The sequence below is a fragment of the Enhydra lutris genome, unplaced genomic scaffold, assembly GCF_002288905.1.
Source record: "Enhydra lutris kenyoni isolate GAN:26980312 unplaced genomic scaffold, ASM228890v2 scaffoldscaffold3, whole genome shotgun sequence".
Taxonomy (NCBI): Eukaryota; Metazoa; Chordata; class Mammalia; order Carnivora; family Mustelidae; genus Enhydra; species Enhydra lutris.
Genome location: NW_019154087.1, coordinates 10,860,872 through 10,880,124, shown reverse-complemented (window position 1 = coordinate 10,880,124; position 19,253 = coordinate 10,860,872). Strand labels below are relative to the sequence as shown.

The 19,253-nt window shown below is 37.4% G+C and overlaps 1 protein-coding gene across 1 annotated transcript in view; it reads right to left on the bottom strand.

Moving 5' to 3' along the window:
* Positions 1–1,621: 1,621 nt before the first annotated feature.
* Positions 1,622–19,253, bottom strand: part of LOC111157151 (neuron derived neurotrophic factor) — a 39,920-nt gene continuing 22,288 nt past the window's right edge. Inside the window, exons 2-4 of the mRNA XM_022518415.1 lie at positions 14,556–14,744; positions 5,746–5,870; positions 1,622–3,660 (exon numbers count right to left, since the gene is read on the bottom strand). Coding sequence (XP_022374123.1) covers positions 2,267–3,660; positions 5,746–5,870; positions 14,556–14,743 — 1,707 coding nt within the window. The 5' untranslated portion in view covers position 14,744 and the 3' untranslated portion in view covers positions 1,622–2,266. The remainder of the gene's footprint in view (positions 3,661–5,745; positions 5,871–14,555; positions 14,745–19,253) is intronic.

Genomic DNA, 19,253 nt, shown 5'->3' with positions numbered 1-19,253 from the left:
GATCTTTATTTTTAATAGGTTTTTCCCTTTCTTTACGAGTGACAGAAGTTTCACAGTGTGTATTTAATTTTCCTGTAAGTTCTAAAAGGCAAATTTCACTGGGGCCATGAGAGAATTCTCAAATTTATCCAGACTACATAGAAACCACCATCACAGCGGGCTGAAAGGTAAGAGCTTGGTTAAATTGACTTGGCTGGGTTCCCAGGGGTCCCTAGGCATTAAGCAATATCTGAGAGTAAGTCCATCCTCTTCAGAAGCTGCAATAACTCTTTGATCCTCTGTCGTTCCATTTAGCACACTGCTCTATAAAAACATATTTGCGAGTAACAGGAGAAAGTCAGTTCTCCTTTCAAATGCACCCCATTTATAGCTTAGGATGTAGCATCTCTGGAATGTTGTCAATTTTAAGTTCTCCTTCCAGGTTGATTGGCTACATGGCCACTAGGCACGTGTCTTTTTTTTTTTTTTTCCTTTTTTAACATTCTTTCGGGTACTGTTACTGTTTTATATGGATGTGATCAATTTTCTTTTGATATCATAACCCAGAGGAGTTGGATGATGGATTTTTAGGGGACATGTTTTATCCTCAGATTATCAGAGGACCTTTCAAAATGGCCACCATGTACACTACCTCAGCCACAGCGATCCTCCCTGCCAGAGGAATGCTATTGACACATGCCTGCCACATGGAGGCTGGTGCCAGTACGTGGGGGACAGTGGAGAGGTCAAGAGGTTGCATCTATCCCTACCTGTAGCTGCAGGAGCACTTTATAATTTCAGAATCATAAGATTCTACAAAAGACAATGTCTTATAATAATAGCAAGTATCTTCTAATCTCATCTTACCCAAATCTGTCACCACCCAATTTATAGATGGGCAAGAGGGACAGTGGGAGTTAACAGATCTGCTAAAGTTATATAGCTCACGTGACCACAAATTCTACACTCTTCTGAATCCTGATCTAATGTTCTCATGACAGCTCATGTATAGAACCGTGGAGAATGAAATGATCTAAAGGTGCTTTTGGTGCTGTCTTTGCTAAATGGTTTCCGTTATTATTTGCCTAAATTTTAATTATGCTGAAATTACTTTCTAAAAATTCGTGAAAAAATCAAAGTATTGGACTGTTAATGTTATCAAAACAGTAGCTTCTGTTGTCTCCTCATTACCAAATAAAGTCCTAACTGGTGGTTGCTAGATCACTTCAGATAGACATTAAAATCATTATCTTGCTAATATTCAAGCAGATGGAAAATACTTGGGATATCCCAATTTTGTACTTAAAATAGATGCTTATTTTTAAAATAAATGTAATATATTTTAGGCTGTTGAGAATGATCTGTTAAATCCTCGTTGAGCTACAGTGTTTGACTTTGTCTATTCTTTTTTTTTTTTTTTTGCTTATTCTTTTAAGACAAGTCTGTTGGAACTCTCTCAGCAATCATGACACCTGGCTCCAAATCAGTGTCCGAAAGCAAACTGTATCTCTAATGCCACAGTAACTTTGGAGAGATGCAGCATGCTATCTTAACTATTACAACGAAGGTTGATTCTGGTGCCAAATTATATAAAGGCGCAGTTTTTGAACAGAATAGAAATTGAATTCACCATGGTAGCTGCTTGGGAAAATGAACAGTATATAATCTAATATCTTTAATTTTATGTACATGAATATAATGTATGTCAACTTTGTACATGAGATACATACAGTATTTAAACATTTTACTCAACAGATAAGAATTTACAATAGCAATATAATTGACTAGAGGGCCGTCCACTTAATTATATACTTAGATTAGATCTGTACTTTAACAGGAAAAGAATTTAATAGTTTACAATCATAGAAACACTGACATTTAAAACAAGACTTTATAAAATAATTTATATATATCCTAGCATCTATAGAGAGGAATGATTTGCATTTGTGGATGTGTGCGATGAATGGCATATTTTAAATTTTCAGGTAATAAAATAATTTAGAAGCAGTTCATGCAGTGGTCAAAGCAAGGGATGTCAGTTCCTTCCAGATGCCCTCTCTGACAGCAACGGGCAGCAGACACACTAGGTACCACTGAGGCACACTAGAACAACACTCCTCAACAGTTACTCCTATAAACACCAATATACACAAGTTGATATCCTTCCGTCCACAGTCCAAGGACTGGTCGTCACTTCACTCAGCTGTGGGAGTAGTCAGTTTATACTTAAAGTGATTCCATGTCTCTCCTGCAGGTCTATGTAATAGCATCTCGCCATACAAGGTAACTAACAGAACTTCCTGGTTTTCACGACTTTACTCTGGTACTTCACCGAGTGGCCCCCGTGTCCTATGACATACACATCCAGCAGGTAAGACTTTCCGGGCAGAAGCCCCTTAATTGTTTCCGTGGTCACTGCTTTCTGTAGGTTTTGACTGTGGAAATATTTACAGAGGACTTTTTCCGATTTCTTCCTCGTGTCTGGTCCTAGGCATTGGTTTTGCTCTCTTCTCTTCTGGTCTTCATTGTAGCTATCGTCCACTTCCTTTTTGTAGATGCAGAACTTGTTCCTCTCCTGAGTGCCCAGCCATGCCACGGTAGCCGAGGAGCAGGTGCGGAGCTTGTCGAAGGCTTTGATTCTCGTGTCTTCAGGAAGAGAGGGGAACGGCTGCTTGCTCGGCCTCGTGGTGGCCAGGATCTTCAACATTGACGCCCCTTTCTTGTGTCCTTTCAGTCGGATGACATATTTCGCTTTGGGCTTTCCTCGAAGCTGAAACTGCCGAATGCCTTCCACATTCTGAGACAAGAGAAGTTTCCCATCCCTTCTCACTTGGATCTGAATAGCGTCCAGACAGGAGTGAATAAAGAAAGTGACTTTTTGGTGAGAAGAGACAGGTGCAAAGCGTAAAAACTTCGCTCCCTTCCGTTTGACGAATACATCCGACACTTTCCCGTCTTTTAGCTCAACCGTCTTCTGTTTCGCTTCCTCCTTGGTCCTGGCGAAGGTGCCCACGTATGCTGTACTCGTGTTGCTGTTGCTGTTGGCCACGAAGACATCGAAGTAGTACTGCGTGTCGGGCTTCAGATCTGAGACGGTGAAGATGTTCTTGTTCCCGATACAGATTTTCTGAATGTCGACCTTGGGCCTCCAGTACACATGCCGTCCCAGTTTTGGAGCAGGCTTTGCTAGGAAGCTGCGTTCTTTACCCAGATTCTCTGAAGGAAACCCAAAATGGGCAAAGTCAAAGGGGCTGAAGTCCAGACCGGGTTTTGGAGCCATCATAAAAGCATCGTCTGCACTCAGTTTGGCTTCTACCGCACAGAGACTTTTGAAATTGTGCTCCTTGTTGATGACCACACAGTACTGAATGGGTTGTTTCAGCAAGGAGGCTGTGGGGCTCGGTTTCCAGGCCAGAGTGACTGTGGTGCGTCCCAGGGAGGTCACATCCACCCTTGGATCATAAGGTAATTCGGGGTAGGGCTGATCAGACTCCGGGGTTGTGGTGGCATAGACTTTGAAATGCGTGTCTTTCTCTGTTGAAAGCAGCTCCAACTGGTATAAACCAGATGGGGAACTAGAAGATATGAAATACTCTACATCATTGCCTTTGTAGGAGAATAATTCCGTGCTTTCCTCATGAATGATCTGCTGCCTCTGCTGCTCCAGAGGCTCGGGCTCACCTAGAAGACAGGAGAGAAACACAAGCTACGGGTCAGGGTATGCACTGTGGCGTGCCGACCTTAGATTCTGTTTTTAAGACGATCTTTTTGCGCTGTTATAAAAATAATAATGTGGGGTGTGCCTGTGTGGCTTGGTCAGTGAAGCGTCCCACTCTTGAGTTCTTCTCAGGTCATGATCTCAGGGTTGTGGGACTGAGCCCCAAGTCAGGCTCTGTGCTCAGCGGAGTCTGCTTGGGAGTCTCTCTTCCTCTCCCTCTGACCCTCTCCCCACTTGCTCTCTCTCTCTCTAAAATAAATACGTCAATCAATCTTAAAAAAAATTATGATGTTCCCAGTAGGTAATTGGGAAATAGAGGAAAAGAACAAGATAAAAAAAATCATCCATTAACTCATGATCCCAAGACAGTCCTTCATTAATATTTTGATTCTTTGCCACTCAGTCCTTTACATGTTTTTATGCAATTGATATTATTCTTTTTCATCATTCTTTATAGCTTAATAACACTTATTCTCATACATATATGTTCCCAAATGAGCCTCCATTTTGAATCCTGTCTTCCTCACTTAAAATTATTATTTTATAATAAATAAAATTATTATTTTATAATGTTTTATTTTATAAAATAAATTATTATTTTACAATAAAATTTATAATAAAATAATTTTGTAAAAAACAGTATTTTCATAAATATATAAATAATACTGTTGGGCAATTTTTGACCATGAAAGTGCCATGTATATATGTGTGTATATATCTATCTATATATATATGTATATATCTATATCTATCTTTCTATATATACACACACACACATACATACATGTTGGCTTTTCTGAATTTAAATTTAGGCTTCAGAATTGACTGTAATTACTGAAAGTTTTAGGTCAAAGACTGTAAGCCTTTGAAAGATTAATCCCTACCATCAATCTGCTTATCAAAAGGATTTGATTGCATTTTGATTGCAATTTGATTGCATTTTGATGGCCAGCTATTTCACTAGTTTTATTCTTGTTACCAGGACTGGACAGTCTCTCATTAAAACATAGAATATGAAGTACCAGTAAGAGGACCTAATTTTCAGTGTAGAGAACATATGCCTAGGAATAATAGAAGGAAAGTATTGAAACCAAACTAATTTTTTCTATCTTTTTATTCTTAATATCAGATACCACATAGACACCAGATAAGCTTAGACACCAGGACCTGGTGGAGGATTGGGTAGCCAGTGTGGGAATGCACCCTGTTCAGCTTATTACTGCAAACTGAGTGAGGGATGTAGAATTTCACAGTCCCAAACCAGGAGATGAACAATCTCATGCCGTTATCTATTCTCTATCTCCCATGATGACATACTTTCCTAGTTACAACTCTCTGTCATCTCATCGCTATGAGCAGCACATCTAGCTTGTATCCTTTGTGTGGCATCAGTCACAAAGACTTCACCTTTATGCTGTGATGCCTTCACCTCTTGAAGGAAGCAGTTCACCCCAGAGCCTCATATGGATTCTTCTCACTTCCCTGTATCTTGGTATTTGCTTTCCACAATCTGTATCTTCTTTAAATGCCTAACATACCCCTCCTACTGACTTTCTTGTCATACTGGCCTTTCAATGGCACTCAAAGCCTTTTTACTCCTCTTTTCGGTGCCACCATTTACTCCCCAGAGATCTTAGCTGCATACCAGAATCACCTAGGGGGAGACTTTAATAGTCCCAATGTCCAGATCATACTCCAGGACAATTAAATAAAAACCTTTAAGGGTGGGATCCAGGCATCAGTAGTTTCTAAAGCACCCAGTGCTGATTCCAATCTTTACGTGAGATTGCAAACCACAGCTAGAGAGGCTAGTCCAAACCTTTCCATTTTCCTCACCCCTTCAGGCTCCGAGTCTGTCTCTCTTAACTGTCAAGTGGTTTTGACAGTGTCAAGATCACTGTCATTCAGTGCCATCCCCACTGCAAAATCTCCAGTGTCTTCCCCTATGCATACGCGCTGCTTTTTCTTACAGACAGAAGGCTGTCTATGTCATGGGTCTTTTAGTTATCCATTCAGGGGTCCAGGGCCAGACTTAACATGCTGCTTACCGGAGCCTTCCCCGCTTGTGTCTTCTGGCAGCTCTTGGAGACTCAGTTTCCATTCTAAAGGTGCATCACAGGGAGTCACTGTGACTGATAATGGAGTATTGTCTTCTTCAACCACAAAGAAATACCTGTGGGGAAGTGGACCAGTTGAGACTGAGATCATTGGTTCTAGGACTTATCAAAAGTCACTGGAAAAATCACTGGTTTTCTTTTTATTCACTTAACAGACCTACTCTGACCCCTTATGGAAAATACCACCTTCCTACCCATGAAGCTCTCTTTCACACTTCTTCATTTGTCTTCAAAGCACTTATCACTACCTGACATATTACATATTTCTTTGTTTACCTTTTTATTTTTCCATCTCCTCTAACTAGAATGAAAGATGTAAGAGGGATGGGCATTTGGTTCATTGATGAAGACTTAGAGACTAAAATAATTCCCAATAAATACTTGTTGAATGAATTGATGAGTAAATTTAGACTTCAGCTTTTTGGGGAAAAGTCCTTAATTGTTTGCAGAGTCTAAAACTTCCTCAGTGGTGGGGCCCCTGCCTACCTCACTGGCCTTTCATCTTCTGTGCTTGAACCACATGGGGCTCTCCTAGTTTCCTAGAATCCGCCCTATGTTGGAACCTCTGGGATGTTGTTTCATATGCCTGAAATGCACCCCTTTGCCCTTACTCATGTCACCTCTGAATTCAGGGCTGCCTTTTCTGACTCCTAATTCTGGGTCAGGTTCTTGTGCACTCTCAGTGTCCTGTACTTTTCACCTGGGGTGCTTATTGAAATTTGTGACTATATATTTGTATTATTTGATTGTCATTTTCTCAACAAAGGCCCACTTAGGGTCCATTTGCCATGTCATTGTAGTCCCAGCATTTAGTACTGATTTCTACATGTAGTAAGTACTTGGTAAATATTTTTGAATGATCAATTACGAAATTAATGAATAGAACCCAAGAATCCTAACACCAGCCCTATTGTTCCAGCTCCAGGAGCCTTACACCTCAAGTCTGTTCCTATCTAAAGACACCAAATCTGAATGGCACTATCAGTAGTTTCTCCCCTCAACATTCAAATATGAATTAAAAGAAGAAGGGTGGGGGTCAGGCAGTAGAAGGACAAGACTCTACAAAAGTAAAAACAACTCGTTCAGAAAATAATAAAGTTAGATGTCATCTAGACAAAATAACTGTACTATTTACTGGGTGGGAAGGTATATGTATCATATGCATCTTTCAAGACAGATGTCAGATGGCTTAATTTTCCAATTCAGTATACTTTTGGAGAGTAGAATTTTGTTCCTTTGGCCAGGCTGCATTGGATATATTAACAATACACACACAACTGAACCCAGCTCTGTTACAAAGAAATAGGTACAACAAAATATTTTGTTTGGCATCATGTAAATAAAAAAGTGTTCAAAACTTTTAGGGTTTCATTTTTATGTTGGTAGCAGAGCCACCTGCTGAAGCAGAAATCAATGTGTCAGTTCATCTACTCCCTTCTGTTCTCCTTTCAAACAAGGACGTAGCTTATTTCCCAAAGTAACTGTGTCTTACTAACTTACATACAGGCCACAGGCAACCAATGACAAAACAATTCTTGCATTCCACAAGGTACTCATTATACATATAAAACAGCAGGGAGTCCCTCTAACTCAACGTTTTCATATGGAAGCACTTACGATTAGGGATAAAAGATAATCTGAATAAACTTTAACAATTTGACAAACATTTGTTGGCTACCATACCCAGAATTCGGAAGAGAACAGCAATCAGAGATAATAGGGCATGATCTATGTGCTCCAGATTATTTACTGGCTGGTGAGGCAGACAGAAATGCAATGAACAACTAAGAAAACATGGCCCCAAATTATAATGCCAAAGCTGAGGGATAAACATTCCATGAACCATTTAGCTTTTGGAATTTATGTGTAAACATAAGAATAATCAATGAAAAAAGCTATCCGCTGCTGCTAAATTTTATCTGGAATTTCACCATTAGTTGTAATATCAACAATGTCTATGGGTGCCTCCCACTGCATATTTCACTCCTAGAAATGATGTTTCTATTGTTGCTGTAACTCTCAACTCAACGTGAGGTAACATTTCATCCCAATGTAGGTATCAAAGCCCCTGATCATTATTTGTGGGGAGAAAAAAGTCAAGTCAAGAAAGAATAAACAAGTATGTATCATTTTTTAAGGTCAAATATTTAGAACCATTATGTGAGCCCAATTTGCTGATGGAGTAAAGGTAAATGAACTGTGTAGTTTTTACTACAGTTTGGTTTAATATTCTCAGAACCTAAGAATATTGTTCAAAGAAATATTATCTTTTTTTTTTTTTTTTAATTTAAGTAGGCTCCACACCCAGCATGAAGTCCAGTACAGGGCTAGAGCCCATGACCTTGAGACCAAGATCTGAGCTGATATCAAGAGTCCGATGCTTAACCAACTGAGCCACTCAGGCACCCCAGAAAAATTATCCTTATAATACAATGTAAACCCTTGAGGAATCATGTATTCATTTAATTTCCTATTTTTTAGCTACTTAAGCTCTTTTTTATTGAGATACAACCGAAATATATTAATTTCAAATGAACAAAGTTATGATTTATGTATACACTGTGAAATGATCATCACAGTGAATCTACTTCCCCCTTGTAACTATAAAAAGTTACATAATATGCAATATAATATTACTGACTGTAGTCACCATGCTGTACATTACATCCCCTCATTTTCTTTGGATTGATACTCAGAAGTGGAATTGCTGGATCATATGATAGTTCTATTTATAGATATTTGAGGGACCTATTACTGTTTTCCATAATGGTTGTACCAATTTGCTTTTCCATCAACACTGCACGAGGATTCCTGTTTCTCCACATTCTTGCCAATATTTGTTATCTCCTGTCTTTTTGATAATAGTCATTCCGAAGGGTGTGAGGTGGCATCTCATTATGGTTTTGCTTTGCATTTGCCTGATGATGAGTGATGTTGAGCATCTTTTCATGTACCTCTTGGCCATATGTATGTCTTCCTTGGAAAAGGTCTATTCATATCCTCTGCCCATTTTTAAAGCAAGTTAGTTGTGTTTTTAAGTTGTATGTATTCTTTATTTAATTTGGATTTTAACCCCTTATTAGATGTATGATTTGCAAATATCTTCTCCCATTCAGTAGGTTGCATTTTATTTTGTTAATGATTTCCTTCACTATGCAAAACTTTTTGGCTTGATGTAGTCCCACTTGTTTATTTTTGCTTTTGTTGCCCTTGCCTTTGGAGACCGATTCAAAACCAACCAACCAACCAACCCTCCCATCCAAACAAACTGAGAAAAAAAAAAAAAGAACCCAGAACACTGCTAAGACCAATATCAAGGAGCTTACTGCCTGTGTTTGGTTTAGTGGTCTGGTTTCATTCTTGGGCACATGGCTGTCCAGTTTTCCCAACAACATTGTTTTAAACAAACTGTCCTTTTCCCATTGTATATTCTTGGCTCCTTTGTCATGAATTAATTGACCATGTGTTCATGGTTTATTTCCAGGCTGTCTTTTCTGCTCCATGGATCCATGTATCTGCCTTTATGCCAATACCATACTGTTTTGATTACTATACCTTTGTAGTACAGTTCGAAATCAGGAAACATAGTATCTCTAGCTTTGTCCTTCTTTCTCAAGATTGCTTTGGTTTTCAGGGATTTTGTGCTTCCAGACAAATTTTAGAATTATTTGTTCTAATTCTGTGAAAAACGTCATTGGAGTTTTGATAGGGATTTCACGGAATCTATAGTTTGCTTTGGGTAGTACGGACATTTTGACAATATTAATTCTTCCAATTCATGAACACAGAGTATCTTTCCATTTATTTGTGTCTTCTTCACTTTCTTTCATCAATGTCAGTTTTCAGTATACAGGTCTTCTACCTCCTTAGTTATTAAATTTATTCCTAGGTATTCTGTTCTTTTTGATGCAACTGTAAACAGGATTGTTTTCATTAATTTCTTTCTGGTAGTTTATTATTGGTGTGTTAAAAAAAACAATAGATTTTTGTATATTGATTTCTGTATCCTGCAAATTTAATAAATTTTTTTATTAGTTACATCAGTTTTTTGGTGGGAGCTTCAGGGTTTTCTATATATAAAATCATGTTGCCTGAAAACAGTGACAGTTTTACTTCTATCTTTCCAATTTGAACACCTTTTATATCATTTTCTTTCTAAACTGGTTGGGCTAGGACTCCCAATACCATGACACTTATCAGTGGCAAGTGTGGGTATCCTTGTCTTGTCCTTGATCCTAGAGGATAAGCTTTCTTCTTTTCACCATTGAATGTCAAATTAGCTATAGGCTTGTCATATATGGCCTTTATCACGTGGGGATACATTCCCTCTATACCTGCTTTGTGGAAAGTTTTTATCATAAATAGATGTTGAGTTTAAATGCTTTTTCTGCATCTATTGAGATGATTGTATGATTTTTATCCTTCATTTGGTTAATGTGGTATCACAGTTATTGATTCGTGGATCTTGAATCATCTTGCATCCCTGGAATAAATCCAACTTGATGGTGGTGTATGATCTTTTTAATGTATTATTTGAATTTGGTCTGCTAATATTTTGTTGAGGGGTTTTGCATCTATGCTCATTAGGGATATTGGCCTGTAATTTTTGTTTGTTTGTGGTGTCATTATATCTAGTTTCAGTGTCAGTGTAGTGTTGGGCTCATAAAATGAGGCCACAATTTTCTGAAATATTTTGAGGAGGATAGATATTAGATCTTCTTTGAATATTTAGTAGAATTCACTAGTGAAGCCACCTGGTCCTGCACTTTTGTTTGTTGGGACTAGCAATCTTCTTGTTAGTAATTGGTTTATTCATATTTTCTATTTCTATTTCCTCATGATTCAGTCTTAAAGAGTATATGTTTCTGGGGATTTATCCACTTTTTTCCTGGTTTGTCCAATTTACTGGCATATAGTTCTTCATATTAATCTCATAGTAGGTCCTTTGTATCTTTTTGGTATCAATTATAACTTACTCTCATTTATTCCTGATTTTGAGTCTTCTCTTTTTTTCTTTTTTTTTTTAAGATTTTATTTATGTATTTGACAGAGAGAGATCACAAGTAGGCAGAGAGAGGGAGAGAGGAGGAAGCAGGCTCCCCGCCGAGCAGAGAGCCCGATGCGGGACTCGATCCCAGGACCCCAAGATCACGACCCGAGCTGAAGGCAGTGCCCAACCCACTGAGCCACCCAGGCGCCCCTAGTCTTCTCTTTTTTTCTTAGTGAGTGGAGCTAAAAGTTTATCAGTTCTGTTTATTTTTTCAAAGAAGAAGTTCTTAGTTTCATTGATTTTTTTTCCTATTGTCTCTTTAGTCTCTATCTTATTTATTTCCACTTTGATGTTTATTATTTTCTTCCTTCTTTTAACTTTGGGACTCATTTATTCCTATTTTCCTAGTTCCTTTAGGTATAAAATTTTAATTATTTGAGATTTTTCTGATTTCTTGAGCCAGTCCTATATCACTAAAAACTTCCCTCTTACAACTGCTTTTGCTGTGTCCCATAAATTTTGGTGTGTGACTTTCACACTTTCATTTGTCTCAAGGTTTTTTTTTTTTTAATTTTTTCATTGACCTATTGGTTGTTTAGTAGCATGTTTTTAAATCTCCACATATTTGTGATTGATTTCTAGTTTCATACAATTATGTTCTAAAAGATGTTTGGTGTAATTTCAATCTTCTTAAATTTATTGAGACATTTTTGTGTCCTAACATATGATCGATCCTGGAGAATGTTCTATGTGCACTTGAGAAAAATGTATATTCTGCTGCTTATGGGTGGCATGTTCTGCATATATCTAGTAAATGGGCTAATGTTTCACTTAAGGCTATGTTTCCACATTGATACTAATATTCTGTCTGGATGAAGCACCCATTGATGAATATGGGGTACTAATTCCCCTTCTATAGTTGTATTGCTCTCAATTTCTCCCTTTAAGTCTGTTAATATTTGTTTATATGTTTAGGTGCTCCTAATCTATATTGGGTATATAAATACCTACAAATGTTAACAAAATTAAAAAAAATATATTTACAAATGTTATATCTTCTCGCTGGATTGACCCCTAATCATTATGTAATGCCCGTCTTTGTCTTTTATTATAGTCTTTTGTTTTAAAGTCTATTTTGTCTGATATAATAGCTACCTCAACATTTTTGGTTTCTATTTGCATGGAACATCTTTTCCCAGCCCTTTTACTTTCAATCTGTGTGTGTCCTTACATCTAGAGTGAATCTCTTGTCAGGGAGCATATGGAATTAAATCCATTCAGCCACTCCATGCCTTTTGATTGGAGAATTTAGTCCATTTATGTTTAAATTATAGGTAGGTGTATACTGCTGCTGCCATTTTGTTAATCATTTTATCGTTCCCTTCTGTTCTTTCTCTTTCTGTTGCTTTCTTCCCTTGTGGTTTGATGGCTTTCTTTAGTGTTATGTTTAGATTCCATTCTCATTATCTTTTTGTATATGCCATAGGTTTTTGCTTTGTTGTCACCATGAGACTTACAAATATAAGCCTATATGTATATATACCAGTCTATTTTAATTTGGTAACAAGTTAAGTATGAACACATTCTGAAACCTTACATTTTTACTTCCTAGTTCCACATTTTATACTTCTGGTGTCACATTTTACATCATTTTGTGTATGTACTCCAACTAATTGTTGTAGTTTTAGTTATTTTTTTACTACTTTTGCCTTTTAATCTTCATGCTAACCTTTTAAGTGATTAGTTCACTACCTTTAATATATATTTACCTTTACCAGGGAAATTTTTACTTTCATATGTTTTCTTGGTATTGGTTAGTCCCCTTTTCAACTTAAGACATCTTTTTAACATTTCTGACAAGGCTGGTTTAGTGGTGGTGAACTCCTTTAGTTTTTGCTTGTCTGGAAAACTCTTTATCTTTCTTTAATTCTGAAAATCTTGCTAGGTGAGTAGTCATGGTTGGAGGTTTTTTTGCTTTCAGCACTTTGAATATATCATGTCACTCTTTTCTGGCCTGCAAAATTTCTGCTGAAAAATCTGCTGATCATCTTGTGGAGGTTCCCTTATTTGTAACAAGTTTTCCTCTTGGTTTTAAGATTTTCTATTTATCTTTGAATTTTGACATTTTAATGTAATATATCTTAGTGTGGATCTCTTTAGGTTCAACTTATTTTGAACTCTAGGCTTCCTGAACATGGATAGTTTCATCTTGTTCTGGAGTTTCATCTTGGAATTTCATCATGGAGTTTCATCTTGTTCTTCATTTAGAATATATTCCTTTGTTTGTTTGTTTGTTTTCATTTTGTTCAACTCTCTAGGTTGGTTTCTATGCATTAGGTGAAAGAACTATCTCTCCCAGTCTTGAAGGATTGATTACAGGAAGCCTGGGGGTGTCTCAGTCTTAGTTTCTGCAGCATCCTGGTGGGGATAGCCTGCCAAGAACTGTGTCCCTAATTATTTCAATCCTGGGGGCTCAGAAATGTAACCACCCTGGTCATCAGAGCCAGGAATCCCTTGTGTGGCCTATGCATATATGCTGGCTTTGGTTGGGCTGTGGGGGTGTGCCAGGCTGGGGCAAGCCCATCTGTCAGGTTTAGCAGCGTGGGCCATAGGAAAACCTAGATGTGGGCAAGCAGTGCTAATAAGGTAGAGGGAAAATGCAAAAATGATACTTGCTAGCACCTCCATGCCTTGAAAGAGTTCTAAGAGACCCCTGCCCTTCCAGCAGACACTTTAAGATTAGCCAATGAATCTCTTTTGTATGTAGTCTAGGCATTTTTCAACTTTTTGTGTTTGCACTGGGTCCTGGGGTAAGGAAGTCTGTACATATGCCCTTTAAGAGCAGAGTCTTAAGGAGCACCTGAGTGGCTCAGTTGGTTGAGTGTCCAACTCTTGGTTTTGGCTCAGTTCATGATCTCAGGTTGTGAGACAGAGTCCTGTGTTGGGCTCACACTCAATGAGGAGTCTGCATGAGATTCTTTCCCTCTGCACACCCCCCCATTCTCTTGCTTTCTCTAAAATAATTAATACACCTTTTAGAACAAAAAGAGTGGAGTCTTATTTTCTCATAGCCTTTTGGTTCTCCCAGGCATAAGCCAGATGTTTTGGGGGCTTGTCTCTCTGGTGTAGGTCCCAAGGGTTGGGGTGCCCGATGTGGGGATCAAACTCCTTTCTCCTCAGGGATGTGCTCTGTATTTGTCAGAGTCTTCCTGTTTGTGAATTGCCACACCAAATGTAGGGTTTTTTTGGCAAGATCATGCCTCTGCCTCTCCTATCCATCTCTATGTGGCCTTTTTATCCTTTGTGTGGAGAAACTGTTTAGTTTTCATGTCTACTTCAGAGAGAACTGTTCTATATGGAGCTGTAGTTTTGCTGTGTCAATGGGCAGAGGTGAGCTCAGGGTCTTCATATGCCCCTGTTTTGAACCCTGTTCTTGATTAATTTCATCTTAATCCTACAGAATCCTTCTTAGAAATTTCCTGCTATCCCAAAGATAAGAAAATAACCATTCTAAGACGTAAGAACTGCAAAAACTGCTCTCTCCATCCCAAAAGAGATCACAAACAGCAAGGATCAAACAACCTCTACTTAATGATTAGCAGTTGCATTGTCATTTTCTTTTCTTAGAGGAAAATAAGCAATACTATTCAGATATTGGTTGCAAATTATCTAATCTAAGTCCAAATGTTTACTTTGATTTTTAGCATTCTTTATGAATTTATTGATAAGGAAAGCACTGCAGAGAGAATACCTTTTGGGTGTGTCTCTAAAGAGGTAACTGCTAATTTCAGCTCCATCTGGAATTACTGATGAATCATGAAAAAATGCCTTGTCCCGGATCTGCATCTGAAAAAGTTCCTCATCTCGAGTGGGTAACTTCTGAGTCCTTGAGCTGAGAGGTAATAACAGCCACAGCAGACACCAGTGGAGAGGCACCATCCTGGGGCAACAGAAATGATTGCTTACATTAGTTCTGCAGGTAGACACTTGGGAAGTTGCAGACTTTCTAGAGGGTTAAGAATATTTTAGCTTTGACAGAAAGTTAGAGTTGTAGTATGTATTTTGGATACATACATGATCTTGAAGACAAATTTCCTGTTTTGTTTTGTTCCCAAAGTATTTCATGATGATAACAAATTCACTAACATTTCAGATATTAAAAAGATTTTGAAATGAATGGACTCTTGGTGTTTTAACTTCTCCGGATATTCAGAGAGAAAATCCCCACTTCAATATGGCAGAAGCCAATATGGTTCTTGTAGAAATGTGTATACAAATGTCTCAAAAATTGAACCATAGCATAAAGAGACACACAGACTCACTGAGAGCCAGAAAATTACCATTGCACAATTACTTTTATGCTTCCTTGAGACTTGACTAAGGATTATACATGTATAGTATTATTTTTGTTTCCAAGATCAGATTTTCATAAATTAGAAGGTTTTAGAGATGATAAAGTTAATTTTGTTATAGGTTAAGTAATTTGTCCAAAATCACAGGATAGATTATTTGTTTATATCTAGTTATCATTCATTATTAGACTCTTCAACACAACACTTAAATGTAAACCTTAGTCATATTAGAAGTGGGCTTGGATTCCCACTCTCGGATCAAGTGAGACCATTGGAAAGTTGTAGAATTAGGTTATTTGTCTTAACCTCCACCACAGATATGTATTTACTACTCCAGCAGAGTATTTTCATTGAATTACATTTTGGCATTCAAACTGACTTTCATCAAAGATCCTATAGATAATTATGTATCACTCTCTACTGCACGTTGCTGTGGGAATATTGTCAAGGACACCATCTTCTACATGACTCAGTGTCCCTAACAGGAAGCCTCAGGTAGGCAAGTTCTTTTGATATCAAGTACTGGTGAAAGGTCTTGCTTCCTCTGAGGGTTTTCCCTTATCTCTCTGGCAACGTACATCAGGGATTTCAAGCATTAAGGGAACAGTGTGTTTATACTTAAGTACTTTAAAGAGTGAGAAAGTCGAATGAAAATATCTGCAATAATTTGAAATGAAGTGAAAGCCAGTTTTATTTCTAAAGAGTCATTACTACAGCTCTGAGATCACCTCTACTTAAGCCATCATTTGACTTTGATTTTATCTTTCTTAGAGCGCTATCAAAAGTAGATTCATACAACTAAAAATATTTTTGAAGGGAATAAACCTTTCTTTTTTATGATAATGTGAGAAGTAATTTTCTCAAACTGAGCTTACCCAAAAAGTAAACATAAATTCCTTTTTCAAAAAGGTGTTTTTTTTTTTTTGCCATGTGTTTTGCAGTTTTCCATATAAGATATCTGCAGTAATTGAGAGTTACTACATGCAAAATGAGGGGTTAAATTCACCAGCTGCATTATTGCATTTAAACTTCACAAAAACCTTTGTGAAGTAGGTACTATTCTCATGGAAGAGTAAACCTCCTTTTACATAAGCAGAGAAAGGTTATAAATCCAGGTGGATCTGACTGCAGAGGCCAAACATTTGTCCTCTGTATTATCTCTCAAGAAAGCCATCGTAATTTCTTACAGGAGGCTCTAATTCTCAATTGCATTGTAATTGAGTGTAAACTTGACTGAGAACTAAGAAATCTGACTTTTTTAGTTGCAGCACAAACTAGATCTGTATCTAAGGCAATGCACTTAACCAGTCCAGGTGGACCTCAGTTTTCTCAAGGGTTAAGGTGATAATCTCTAAAAACAAATGATGATTCTGAGACTGAATCCTCAATTCCTCCTCCCAACCAGCTAGCAGTTGAGGAATGAGACCAGGCCTTTTTCAGTTTCATTAAGTAATCTGAACCTCAGATATCCAGATAATAGTCAGAATAGAATCCAAGCAAAGTTGGGCATGGAAAGCAGGAGCTCATGTGAGTTACTAATAGCAGATGAAACTTATAACTATGAAAGATGGCAAGATGGATCAAAATCAAAACTCAGCGAACCCCTTTGAAACAAACGCGGACATGGTTAACTAAATGGAATGAGACCTCTACTCACAACCCTTAATCCCTCCCCTCTGATGCCCTTCCTCCTGTTGCTAACAGAAGTGAGTAATCTGATATGCTAGAATTTGCTCAGGTGTCCCTGTTAAGAAATAATTATTATTTCAGCGTAATGGAATATATCCAGTTAACTCTGTAGCAGCATCCCCAAAATTTACCTCCTAAGAGCAGAAGAAGCCAGACGGTAAAATCTGTCTCTTTAGAAATGGTTAGAATTAGCCCTTCCATGCTTCTTAGGAACTTAGACCAAATATGCGATGGCGGCACTTGGGTATGGGTATGATATAGTCAGATGTATTTTCCCTAGAACCACACTCAGGCAGCTTTACCTCATTAGACTCTATGTTTGCCCAGAAAGTGGTCAGCTGCATGGTACCACGGGATGACCAAGCAGGGTACGCTGACCAATGCCCCAGGATATTTGGGATATTTAGGTCAGCTCTAGAGTTAGGGAGGTAGCTAGTTATGATCGGTGGGGATCTTTCCAGCTTCCTCTTTTCCAGCCATCCATGGGAAGGACTTTCTCTTTATTAAATCAGCAAGTGATAAGAAATGAATTTTGAGTTAAAAACAGTATTAATAAGTTTTATTTTGTAAATGCTGCACTCTTCTAAGTGCTTGATATATATTATCTCATATAATGCTAGCAACAACCCTATGATGTAGGCACTATGATTTTCTCATTTCAAAAATAATCAAACTGAGGCTTGGACAGGTGAGAACACATAGTGAATATAACACAATGCAAGAAATACAAACTATTTTTCATGAGCAAGTTAAATATGGAAAATAAGATTATTGTATATTCTCCACATCAGCTATTTTTTAATTTATAAATAAATAAATAAATAATAGTGAACAGCTTCAGATGATGGGATTCTATAAAGTAGGTGTTGAAAGATAATTCTCCATGGGTCTCTGTGCTTGTTTTTGCCCATCTGGGAGCAGAGGAATTCACTGCCTTTGTTCTACATTATCTTCTCAAGGATGCCTATGTAATGAAAAGCCTTGGAAAATAAAGTTTCTGGAGCCAAGAGCATGCATGATCACTATACCATGGAAGATCTGGGCTCCCCAAGTTCAGGGCTCCTCTTGTAAAAAAAAAAAACCCAAAAAACCATTTTGGGGCTGGTTCTATCTGTTCCGCTTTTCATTTGTGGGAATTGGGGGTCAGGGAGTCAGTGGGGGAAAATGATAATACTGTGGATTCTGCTATGGATGGCTCTGAGTTGCTCTGAGTAGTGCTTTTGTCTCTGACCCAGGAGTCTTACGCCATCTAGCATCAATGAAACTATGTATGACAGGCTAACTTGTTCGCTTACAAGCAGAGTAAAATCTCAAACTCTTCACAGTTCTTGACACAATGTTTTACTTACTAAATTATTTTACTGGCTTATCTACTTTATTCTATATTAATAATATAAGTTTTTATTTATATTACCACCAACAGGGAGGAGACTCAACCCTATCTTTTTGCTTTCTTTATTAAAAAAAAATCGTTATTTCTCCAGCTAAAATTCTATCACATCAACTTTTTATTTCCGAAACAATTTTAACCATTTTAATTGCCATACATTATGGGCAAAACAGACACTTTTTGGAAAAATATTTAAAATTATTATTCCTTTTTTTTTTTTCCCACTTTGTATCTATATGAGAAGATGGATGTTGGCTATCCCTATTGTGGTAATCATTTCATTAATATATACAAATCGAACTATCATGTGTGCACCTTAAATTTACATAGCAATATATAACAACTATTTTTCAATAAAACTAGAAAAAATTAGTATGGTCGCAAAGCACAGATCTTTATATTCTACAGGACTATCTTTTTCAAAATGTTATCTAATAACATTCATCTACTGTTGGGGAAAAGCATACTCAGTTATTACGGAAAGTTAATCATTTGATCAGGTTACAGGCAGAATTATTCTAAATAAAATGTATTTAACAGAAGCACTGAAGATACCTAATCAAAAAACTATTATGCAGATAAAGTGTACATATTTTTACAACTTCTATTCAATGATTCAGGTTTAAAGGTTTACTTAGATATTAAGATTCTATAGATTTTTTTCCCCCACCAGTAAAATGTTCTCTCTCAGACACTCAGTTTAAGAATTAGTCATTTTAAATAAACAACTAAAAATACATTCCTCTTAAGAATAAGACTTGGGTAAGCCGGTCTATAAGAACTGACTTCTTCTAAGATTACAAAAGTGCCCTCTAATGGCATAACTTTTCCTTTCATTTATTTTTGTTACTTCTAGGTATCCAGAGCTTATCTAATTTAAAATTTAAGTTAAATAACATTTCTCAGAATTTCTCTTTTGGTATTATTTCTTTTGTCATGGGCGTCTGGTAGTAATCTCAGCAATCTATCTGTATAGCAAGAAACCACACTATCTTTTTATAATCCATGGTCTAGTTCC